Genomic DNA, 12,109 nt, shown 5'->3' with positions numbered 1-12,109 from the left:
TCATTTAATCTATTTTGACTATTTTAATCTTTAGCCTTGTAAATAGTCCTCCTTCATTCTATTTAATACTTATTGAGCTGATTTCTTTTTTGTTGAATATCAAGACCCCGATTCCTACTTTCTTTTTATAGAATGTGCCTTGTAAATTTTTTATTTTATATTAGTTCTATTAGTTTAGTTTGTGTGTCAATTTGTCTGGGCTGTGGTTTTGATTGGCTGGGTAGCTGGCTACAGTTACTTTCCATGATGACATTGTAATCACCTCCATGGTGGAATCTGCTGTGAGCAGCTAGTTGCCTTTGGGGTATGGCCTGATTCCAGTACATAAGTAGAAGCTCTGAGAAAGGACTCAAGATTTTTGATACATCTGGATCCTGCCTTTGGCCAGGTCTTCATCTTTAATTCCTGGACTTGAATGAGTAGCCTACTGTGTAGCCTTCCCACCTTGGGGTTTTGCCTGGACTTCAACCAGTGGCCCGCTGTGTTGCCTACCAATCATGGGATTGTGCCATTTTATCTGCCAACCTTGGGTTCATCAGCCTCAGCAGCCAGAAGCTTCCTGAGTTAGGAGACTCCTCTTGCTCCAGTGGGCCTGGTATAAGAGGCAGAGCTAAAGCCCAAGATCAGGAGGCCTTCACCTAGCCCTTAGAGCTGGCATTCAATTTGCACTTCTAACCTCCTAAACTGCAAGAGAATAAATTCCTGTTTGTTAACGCCATCCATTTGTGGTATTTCTATTATAGCAGCACTAGAGGACCAAGGCATAATGTTTCTGGTTTTCTTTCCTTTAGCTGTGTTCTGTAAATCTACCATAGATGTGGATTTTGCTTTCTTAGATAAAATGAATTTTTTTTTTGATGGGTAAATTAGGCCTATTTTCACTTATTGGTTCAATTGTTTTTGATTTAGGACATGTTTTTTTAGTATATTTATACAAATGTGAAAATATAATATATTCATAAGTTTATGAGCATATAATCATAGAAAACACAAAATTTTTCACTATATGGTACATTTGCCTTTATTATTTGATACTATTTTGATATTTAAGAGATTTTGATTTTTTGCTCCTGTGCTTATTTCATATAAATACATTTTATATATTGGTTTTCTAGTATGAGCACTATGAAAATTAGTTATTAACTTTTTGTTCCTTCCATTTTCTCAGCATCCATTTCAAAATAGCTGCTAACGGTGATATTATGTATAACAGAAGGAGATACTGTCCAGTCCTGCACCATCTCCATGATTGTTGGTATGTTATTTCCCATTCTGATCATTAATAGGCTGCTGTGATTTCTCATTTTGAATCATGCCACATCAACTGATGAAGGTCAAGAAGGATTTATGCCTCCAGTTATTAAGGTTGACACTACTTTAAGCAGACAGCTCTTCCTCAGTTGAATTTGGAATATCTTCAACCTAGGGGCTCATCTTTCAGAATTATATCAAATGATATTCTCTTATGATTCCTGGGGTTTTTGGTGGTTAATTTTCAGAAATACCTTGCCAAGCTTTTTTTCTAGTCTGTCTTATTCTAGAAGCTCCATTGATATCTATCTATCACAGGTGACCCTGCTAACATTTGAAATAACATTGCCACAGCTTCCAACATTATAGCAACACACAAGCTACCACAATGCAACAAACTACCAAACGAATGTGAGATTTTCTTTCAACTCTAATTAATAATTAGTAACATTTTCTTCTTCCTATGTACTCCCCCATTTGTCATCTCTAATTTTTTTTTGATACTTGTATCTATATTATCAAAGCATATTCTAAGTAGTTATTATTTTTTACTCCTTATGTCCACCAATTAAACTTCTCATTGTAAAGGTCAAACTTTGGTTGATTTTTTTCTTCCCTTCCCAATTTGTTTGTTCCATTTTATTAAGATGAATAGAAATTATTGGATCTATGTGATTCCAAGAATGAATAAAGTAAGATATTCCAGGAACTCATATTTAAGTTTCCCATGAATTCAAACAAGCCCTGATCTAACTGTGTCTATTTTAAAAAAAAGAAATTAGTGTCAGGTTTTTTGGTTTCTTTTTTTTTATGACAGAGTTTATTTTGAAACAAATCTAACAGTGGAAGGCACTTGATGCCAACTGCAATGCAGTAGGTAACTAATTGGACATAAACATCATTTCTTCAGAGAGCCTGACCCCAAGGAAATTTCTCTACTAATCCAGCTGAGAAAAGGATAAAGGACCGATTTCAAAACAATGCTCAAGAGGCCACAAGAATAGAACACAAATAACACGTTAGCTGGGCATCCTGATATTATTTACTACACTCTTCCTAAATCATGCTTTTCTCTGTGGTACATTTGTTACCTTTGTATCAACTGTAAAATTCACAGTCTGAAGTCTATTCTTAGATACCCAAGGTCTCCTTTTCTCAACTTTTTAATAAACCAAATACATCACATTCTAATTGTTTTTCATTGAATGACACTTCTCAAAATAAGGTGAGTAAAAGATACTTTTCTTAAAAATATCATGCATTCTTAGGGAAGGTTAGAATGTGTATCGATCATATGAAAATCAAAGAGCATTTAATTTCAGGGAGCTTTTTCTGAACATTGGGAATGCCTACTTGGTGGCCAAGAAGCAACTAGCTTTCTCTTTGTAATAAATAAATATATGTATCTTTCTCTTTTTCTTACTTAAAACAAACTTAAAAGCATTTAAATTTCAACACCATTATCTGAAAGATGTCAAGTAACTGAATAGAGTATGAAACTCTTATTCAATCATGTGATGTTTTTAAATGTAGAGTCAAAGTTTTCTGAGTTGATTTGTCCATGCACTTCCTCCAGATGTTTTGGTGTCAAACATAAGTTTTACGATTTTTGGTTTTTTTTTTTTTTTTACCTTTAAGTATGCATGAAACTAAAGAGTGCTGTGTTGAATTAAGAAATTATATGAGTAACATATACTAGAATGAAAATGTGAGAGAGATGTAAAGAATAAGATGTCAGAATGAATAGAGGTGTGGCACTTCATTCAAGTTACTTTAAATAGCTGTGGAGAAATACATCTCTAAGTAGCAAAATCGTGATGGAAAACTCACTGGAAGTGGGAGATCTAAAAGTCATACAATCAAGAAATAGAAGTACTAAAATATAGTAATACTGACATCAAAAATTTAGTTCTATAGGATTAAAATTATGGAGCTTAAATGTACTTCAAGAGCAAATCACATTGGTTAGATTCTCCTCCTGTAGTGTTTCCACAGAAATTCTCCATTTATAGAAAGATTTCAGTATAATGTGGGAGGCTTTGTGGTAGTCACAGTTAGTAAACAAAGCTATACTTAATAAGGTGTATGATATGAACAAATTCTCAACCGATACAAATTTAATAAGATTGCCAAAAGCATATCGGAATGAATACTGTCATTACAGTTAGACAGAATTAATTATGGAAGAGTTCATAGAAGATCATATCTAAAATAATTCTTTAAAACTTGAGCGGTGCATCACAGAAAAACATAAAGATGAATATAAAGTTTTAAACTGAATAGGCAGTGTCTTGTAGTGCCATTATTTAATGATGCTGGTAGATTGTGATTTTTAGTGTTTATTTTAACAATTTACTTAATTTATACCCTAGTTTTATTTTGTATGCCATCTATGACATAGAATTTTCACCTGAAAAAATAGCTTGGGCATTTGACTGCTAACCAGAAGGCTGACATTTCAAACCCATCAGCCACTCCTCAGAAGGAAGACTGAGCAATCTACTTCTATAGAGATACTGCCTCAGAAACCCAAGGAGGGGTCGCTATGAGTTGGAACTGACTCGACAGCAGTGAGTTTGGTTTTTCAGTTTAAGACATGTTTTTAGATTCACTGTGTTCATATAAAGGAGCCCTGGTGGCACAGTGTCTAAGGCATTTTACTGCTAACCAGAAGGTTGGCTGTTCAAACCCACCAGTCGCTCCATGGAAGAAAGATGGGGCAATCTACTTCCATGAAGATTTACCACCTTGAAAATCCAATGCAGGTAGCTATGAGTTGGAATCAACTCAGTAGGAGTGGGTTTGGTTTCTCTCATGTGTGTGTGTGTTCATATGACATCTTGAATAATGTCAAGGTCAAATTGAGGCATAGGAGGAAACATCCATTTAAGAAACATCTCTGGAGTACAGACACTTCCTCTGGAATATTGAAACTCTGAATTTACAGTCTCATTGCCTCAATACCTCATTTAAGCATCATTAAATCAATTAAATCATTTACTTATTTATCTTTAGAGCATCCCTACTTGTGCTACAGTGAATTACTTGGTATGGCTCTTCTAGTTATGGTCTTTGTGACTCACACCAGATTACTGGGCAGAACTATGCAAATGTAAGCTGCTTGTGGCCCACCTAGGCAATTGATAGCTTGTTAGTAACATAAATATGTACATGGCACCCTTGTGTATGTGGGTGTATGAAAACAAGATGTATGGAACCCTAATCTTAGGATTGGTTAGTTTTGTCATTCTGCTAGACTTAAAATGAGCCATCCTAGGGACAGAGGGAGGGGGCTGGCCTCACTGCCATCAAGAAAGAAGAGCCTGAGATGGAATGGAATGGGTGCTTGGAGCTGAGATTCCTGAGCTGGACCTCCTTGGTAGAGAGACCAGCAGAGTGTCATCAGAGAGTTGGCAGAGAATCAGCAGAAAGTCCCCAGCAGTGGAACCAAGAGGCATGAGACAGAGCAGCAGGCTTGCTGGCCCACATAGTAAAAAGCCGAGTGCCTTTGGACAAGAAGCTTGCTGGCCAACTTGGATGCATGTAGGTGCTATTATCCACAGAGCTAACAGCTTTGTAATACTTGTCTGAGCAAGGCAGATGCCAGGGCAAAAGGCCGAGGGCCAAGGAGAGGTATGCCTGAGTGTATGGCTGAGAAGAGGCTGTCTTGATTGAATAATTGTGTCCTGAGCATTCCTGACCCAGAACTGTAACATGTTACTTCACTAATAAATCCCATATTGTATTATCTATGAGTTTTGTGTGGCCATTACAATGAATTATTGAACACAGCAGAGAGTACCATGAAAGGGATGGGTGATGTCAGAGTTGGTAAAAAATATTGGAAGGTGGAGGCTTTATAGTAATTACTATAAAGCAATCAGTCTTGTGCTGCTGATAGTGATTCTGTCTCCCCATGGTGAAGTTAGAGGAAGTCAGAAAATGCTGCCTTCATGGTGTTTTTTTTTTTTTTGGTACGACTTAATAGAAGACTATGGAAATCAATGATTGACAATATGTTTAATATATACTACGAATTCCAGGCATAGGGTTTGATGGTAGGTACTAAATGAGCTAATGCATGTAAGAAATGTATTGCAGTTTGGCACTAAGGATTCCAAAAACAAACAACAAAAGGAACAAACCCAATGCTGTGAAGTCAATTCTTATTCATAGCAACTCTATAGGACACAGTAGAAATGCATCATAGAACTGCCCTATTTCCAAGGTTGTAAATATTTATGGAAGCAAATTCTACATCTTTTTCCTGCAGAGTAGCTGTTGGGTTTGATCCATTGATCTTTTGGTTAGCAACCAAGTGCTTTAAACACTGTGCCAACGGAGCTCTTTTATTAAGGATTAGCTGATGTTGTTGTTTTATTATTGTTAATGCACACTACTATTCTAGGATCCTGTGTAACCAAAGGCAACTTACACATCACAGACCTCAGTAGCACTGTGTGACCCATACATGGTGGCTTTGAGATTTAATGGAACAAAGAATGTGAAGTCTGTACTTTGTAACCCTACGAATGTAAACTGTAACCCTTACACCACTAATAGACTGCCAGATATGTAATTCAGAGTTTAATTCAGAATTTTACTGTATCTGAATATACAGTGCCTTATTTTAGTGAAGACTATGAATTTCATGATATGTACGTACTTCACCATTTAAGGAAAAAATTATGTTACCTAATTAATCTTCCTCAAAATGCTACTTCACTCAACTAGTTAATTTTGTTGTGTCAATGTTTCTATTAACTAAAACAAAAAAGTAAAATAATTTGTGAACTGGAATAAGTCTCTGAGCCTAAAGTGGGATGTCAACTTCTTCCCTGGCAACAGTTCACTATGAACAATCAATGGGTCACTGATAACTGTCCCAATTCTTACATCAAACAAGATCAAAAGCCCACTCCATAAATGAAAATCCCTATGAAATAGATACATTTTTTAAATATTAACATGAAAAAATCAAATGACCATAGTTTAAACTCAAGAGTCATGTAAGAAAAGTCCAAAAACCAATTCTTGAATATGTTCAACTTCTTAATATGTGCTTGAGGAAACTAAAGCTAAAAGATTTCCATTTCTTGCTTAAATCCACATAGCCAAGACAAATTGTGTTTGAAAGAAGCTTTTTAGTCTCTATTAATAATAATAATAAAGCAGTTGTCTTCCAGTTGACTCCAACTCATGGCAATCCCTTGTGTATCAGATTACAACTATGCTCCATGGGGTTTTCAATGACTGATTTTTCAGAAGTAGATCATCAGGACTTTCTTCCAAGGTGCCTTTGGGTGACCTTGAACCTCCAACGTTTTGTGTTGTAGACAAATGTGGTAACTGTTTGCACCACCCAAAGACTCTCTCACTCTTTTGACACAGATAACAAAATTTTCAACTGATTAGGTGGGACTGGACAAGTCTATCTTGATGATTTTATAGCCCTAGGATTTCTCCTCCTCTTTCTACTATTGCTACTTTGGTACCTTTACTCTTTTTTAAACTGCTTTGCAGCAATGTCAGAAAATGAGCTGTTTTCTTTGTCCTATGCCCCAGATGTATGGATATAGGAAACAATAATCTGTATTTCAACAGTCTTCTCTGCTGACTTTTACGCAAATCAAAGTTGAAAACCATTGCTTTGGAGGTACCAATACACATTCATGTCTATTTTTCATGTAACCATCAAACATAAACTAAGAAGAAAGTCTTATTAAACAAAAGGGGAAATTCCATTTCAGAATTCTTAGATTGTTTGTTTACAATGACAATCTTTAATTTGTGAATTCATGAAAGGACATTAGGGCACTTGGTGCCAGTTGCTTTATGTTATTTCCATCTAAGTCATTGCATCCCATCTGCTATGAGTGGATGATCAGTGAATAATCATGTGTGTCATTGTTCATAATTCTATCTTCCTTAGCCCCTTCCACTGCAGAAAAAATACATTGATGATAATGGAACTAGTAAACAAAAGCCACCCTGAAGAATTTATTCTACTAGGCTTCTCTGACCATCCTTGGTTGGAGCTTCCTCTCTTTGTTTTCCTTCTGATAACATACCCTATGGCCATAATGGGAAACATCACCATCATTCTGGTGTCCAAGTTAGACCCACGGCTCCACAGCCCCATGTATTTCTTCCTCACCAACCTCTCTTTTTTGGACATGTGTTATACCACAAGCATTGTCCCTCAGATGCTGGTTAACCTGGGAAGTTCTATGAAGACAATCAGCTATATTGGCTGTGTGGTTCAGCTTTATTTCTTCCATTTGATGGGTGGCACAGAATGTCTGCTCTTGGCTCTCATGTCCTTGGATCGCTATGTGGCCATCTGCAGGCCTCTACACTACACCCTCATCATGAATCAGCGAATCTGCATCCTTCTAGTATCTATTGTGTGGCTCAGTGGAATGACCTTTGCTGTCTCAGAGGCCACTATTACATTGCAACTCCCACTCTGTGGTCTTAACAAACTGGATCACTTCTTGTGTGAGATTCCTGTTTTGATAAAGACTGCCTGTGGTGAGAAGAGGGCTAATGAACTCATACTCTCTGTGGTATGTATTTTTATCTTAGCTGTTCCACTCTGCTTAATTCTTGCTTCCTATGCTTGTATTGGACGTGCTGTGTTGAAGATTAAGTCTTCTGAGGGAAGGAAAAAGGCCTTTGGGACATGTTCTTCCCACCTCATTGTAGTTTTCTTATTTTATGGCCCAGCCATTAGCATGTACCTTCAGCCCCCCTCCTCTATCACAAGAGAACAACCTAAGCTCATGGTTCTCTTCTATGGAGTGGTCACTCCTACCCTTAACCCCTTCATCTACACCCTTAGGAATAAGGATGTGAAGGGGGCATTAGGCAGCCTGTTGAGGAGGATTTTCAGTTCCAAGTGAAAGATGGTAGACATCAAGTGAAATGATTTAACAATTAGAGTACCAAAACCAAACCAAACTCACTGCTGCCCAGTTGGACCTGACTAATAGTGACCCCCTCCTAGGGTTTCTGAGGCAGTATCACTATGGAAGTAGATTGCCCAACCTTCCTTCTGAGAAGTGGCTGGTGGATTTGAACCGTCAGCCTTCTGGTTAGCAGTCAAATGTCGTAGGCACTATGGCACCAGAGCTCCCAACAATTAGAATAGGTTTATATAAAATTTTCTCTAACAATTGCATTTTGTCTCAAAGTTCCCAAAAGTTTGTTAGATGTTTTTCTTTGCAAATGTGTCTTGTTTCTGATAGTTATATATATATATATATATATATATATATATAAATAATTGTGGTGAAAAATACATAGAAAAATATTTACCTTTTGAATATTTTTAGTTGATATTAATTGCACTCCTCATGTTGTGCAGCTTTCATCACTGTCCATTTCCAATTTTTATCACCCTTAACACAAACTCAGTGTCCCCTAAGTGGTTGCTCCACTTTCCCCCCTCTCTTTCACACCTAGCAATCACTAACATACTTTGGTCTCTATGCATTTTTCTGTGGTGAATCTTTTATATATATGGCATCATATCATATTATGTCCTTTTGTGACTGACTTACTTCATTCAGCATAATTTTCTCAAGGTTCATTCATTAGTAACATGTGTCAAGACTTCATTGCTCTCCATGGCTAAATAATATACTGTTTTATAAATGCAATGCATTTTGTTTATCCATTCATTTGTTGATGTGTATTTGGTTTGTTTCCACATTTTGGCTATTGTGAATAGTGCTACAATGAATAATAATGTACAAATATCTGTTTACATTTCTGATTTCATTTCTTTTGGCTGTGTACCCAAGCACAGAATGGTAGATTCATATGGTAACTTCATTTTTTATGCTGGTATTAAGTGAGGTTAGTATGCATCAACATGAGCACTCTGATTTAAAAATTATATATGGTCCATATTAAAATAGCAATTGTTTTAAGTAGTGTGATACATGCTATGACATGCCAAAACCAAGAACCAAATTCACTACCTTTGAGTTGATTCTGACTCATAGCCACCCCCATTGGGTTTCTGAGGTGGTAAATCTCTATGGAAGTAGATTGTTCCATCTTCTTTCCGCAGAGTGGCTAGTAGGTTTGAACCACCAACCTTCTGGTTAGCAGTCAAATGCCTTAGGCACTATGCCACCAGAGCTCTTTTTGTTTATGACATAAACCAAACCAAACCAAACTCTGAAATCTCATATTGTGAAACATGTAATGTGTAACTTGAACATTTAAGCTAAGTTGTAAGGAAACCTAAAATTCACAACTTTATCATAAACAACTTCTAATATTATAAGCAACTGCAACAATTTTGTTGTAAACCACTGCTTTACTGTGATATGGTGGGACATAACCCTTAGTTTATCTATGTTACACACCTTGAATGTAAGCTCTTTATTATGAATCTTTGACATAAATCATCCTGATATAATGTGAACTGGAAAACTTCTGATAGATTCTTCTCATGCAAGACCAGAGGGAGTAAACTAGACAAAAACCCAGGGCTTTTGTTTTCCAATGAGAACAACATAGAGAAAAGACAACTTCCTCTCAGTTGAGTCTCTGAATTCTCCCGAGATTGAGATGCTGCTGGAGACTCTGTCTGACACTGCTACCAACCTCAAACCCCAGCTATGAGGGATGTCCTCCCAGGACCACTCATTAAAGATAAATGCCTGAAGATTGAAGATTTTGGATTTAAGGATTGAATTAACTTTACCCTACCCTGATTCTCAATGTCTGAATAAATGTCTTGTGGTCTTACCTGCGTGCTGGGCCATGACTACCTTGCAAACAAACTAGATCAGTTTATAAATAGAAAAGCCAAGCATTTCTCTACTCAATTTACAATAAAATTCCAACAAGGTTCTGTTTTAGATGTGTCCCTGAAGTACAGCATGGAGTTGGATTTTGCTTCATTAATTATTCAGCAAATCTTTTATTACATTTTTTTTTTAAATAGAGGTGTTATTTAAATAAGTGTTTACTGGTATAATTGATAAGTTTTTACTTAGTTTGTGACATAGTGTTTCAGTAAATATTTATAAATATATGAATGTGCAATATATTCATTAAAATTTCAGTATATATTCATAAAATTGTATAAAATATTTCACTATGTGGTAGTTTTCTTTCTCAGTAGATGGTAATATTATGGAGATTTGAGCTTGTGTTCTTGTGGTTATTTTTATATGAATGCCTTTTATAGACCTTTATGTATTGGTTTTCTACTATGTTGTTGTTCGGTTCTGTCCAGTCAGTTCTGACTCATAGTGACCCTATGCACAACAGAACAGAACAAAACTCTGCCTGGTCCTGTACCATCCTCAAGATGTTGCTATGCCTGAGACCATCATTGTTGCCTCTGTCAGTCCATCTTGTTGAGGATCTTCCCCTTTCTTGTTGACCTTCTACTTTACCTACTGTTGTGGGTTCAGAAGAAATTGATGACCACTATAATGTCCAGAATTTGGAAGAGTCTTTATTCAGCTATAGCCGGGCTGCAGGGAACTAAAGCACTCTCCCCAACTGCAGCCCCGAGCCTGATTTCAGGCAGGTTTATATAGCTTAGGACTGCAAGCAGGCAAGCAAGCGTGTTACGGAAGCAAGATAAATTGCCAGGTTATTGTTTAGGGAAGATTAATGGTCAGCTTACTATTCTAAGGAAGGTTGGTGGTCAGCTTATTATCAGAATGGAAGCACCCAATCCGGAGTGAGGGTCCTCAATTCTGAGAATTTCTGTTGGCAGGATGTGGGTCCCTAACTCTGGGAATTACTATTAACAGGGTTCTCAGGGAAAGGAAGGAGCGAATAGATTCTCAGGGATATTTAGTTTAGAAAAGGAAGAGGGGAGTGGGTTTCTCAGGGATGTTTGGTTCAGATAGCTACTGGGATCTCTGAGAAGGGTAGGGAGAAGTAGAAATGCTGTTATGCTGGAGTACTTGTGAAATGGACTTTGCTGCAAAATGAACTTTTAACAAGTCATTACAAAATAGAATCATCTACTTCACATACCATGATATCCTATTCCAGGGACTGGTCCTTTCTGACAACATGGAAAAGTGTGCGAGACGAAATCTGGCCATTCTTGCTTCTAGGGAGTATTCCAGCTGTATGTCTTTCAAGACAGATTTGCATTTCCTTCTGCCAGTCCATGCTATTTTCATTATTCTTCACCAACACCATAATTCAAATGCATCAGTTTTTCTTTGGTTTTCCTTACTCATTGTCCACCTTTCAAATGCATATAAGGCTATTGAAAATACCATGGCTTGGATCAGGCGCACCTTAGTCTTAAAAGTGACATCTCTGTTCTTTAACACTTTTAAAAAAAGTCTTTTGCAGCAGATTGCCCAGTGCAGTATGTTGTGGGATTTCTTGACTACTGCTTCATGGGTGTTGTGCATCTATATACTAAGATGTATAAAGCATTTCACAAGTATTATCTCACTTAATCCTTGTAACAACTCTCCAGAGACATAGAAACCACTACTCAATCTCCCCTCTCAGGATAAACCTTTTTTTTTTTCTTTTAATTTCCCTTATTTTATTGCTATTGTTGTTAAGAATATACACAACAATTCAACAATTCAAACAATTCAACAGTTTCTACATGTACAATTTAGTGACCTTGATTTCATTCTTCAAGTTGTGCAACCTCTCTCAACTTCCTTTTCTGAGTTATTCTTCCCGCCTTAGCATAAACTCACTACCTTCAAAGGTTCCTGTCTAATATTTCAGGTTGCTATTGTCACTTTGGTTCCATTCAGGTAGTTCTTAAAAGAGCAAAATATACGAGGCAAATATTTCTCACTAGTTAAGCTTATCTACTATTTGGTTTTGAGAAGATTTCAAG

The 12,109-nt window shown here is 36.7% G+C and overlaps 1 protein-coding gene across 1 annotated transcript; it reads left to right on the top strand.

The window, feature by feature from the left end:
• The first annotated feature begins 7,211 nt into the window (after nt 1-7,211).
• On the top strand, nt 7,212-8,156 carry LOC103210621 (olfactory receptor 2B11-like). Its single transcript, XM_007956536.2, has one exon. It carries the CDS (start codon nt 7,212-7,214, stop codon nt 8,154-8,156), a length of 945 nt encoding a protein of 314 aa, XP_007954727.2.
• The last annotated feature ends 3,953 nt before the right edge of the window (nt 8,157-12,109 follow it).

This window comes from Orycteropus afer, unplaced genomic scaffold, assembly GCF_000298275.1.
Source record: "Orycteropus afer afer isolate SDZICR_OR568_19922 unplaced genomic scaffold, OryAfe1.0 scaffold00632, whole genome shotgun sequence".
NCBI classification, from domain to species: Eukaryota; Metazoa; Chordata; class Mammalia; order Tubulidentata; family Orycteropodidae; genus Orycteropus; species Orycteropus afer.
The sequence above is the reverse complement of the archived record's forward strand: the minus strand, read 5'-3'. Positions and strand labels throughout refer to the sequence as shown.

Bases quoted from the DNA above. Each gene is read 5' to 3' on its own strand.
- LOC103210621 (XM_007956536.2), top strand. From the start codon at position 7,212: ATGATAATGGAACTAGTAAACAAAAGCCACCCTGAAGAATTTATTCTA.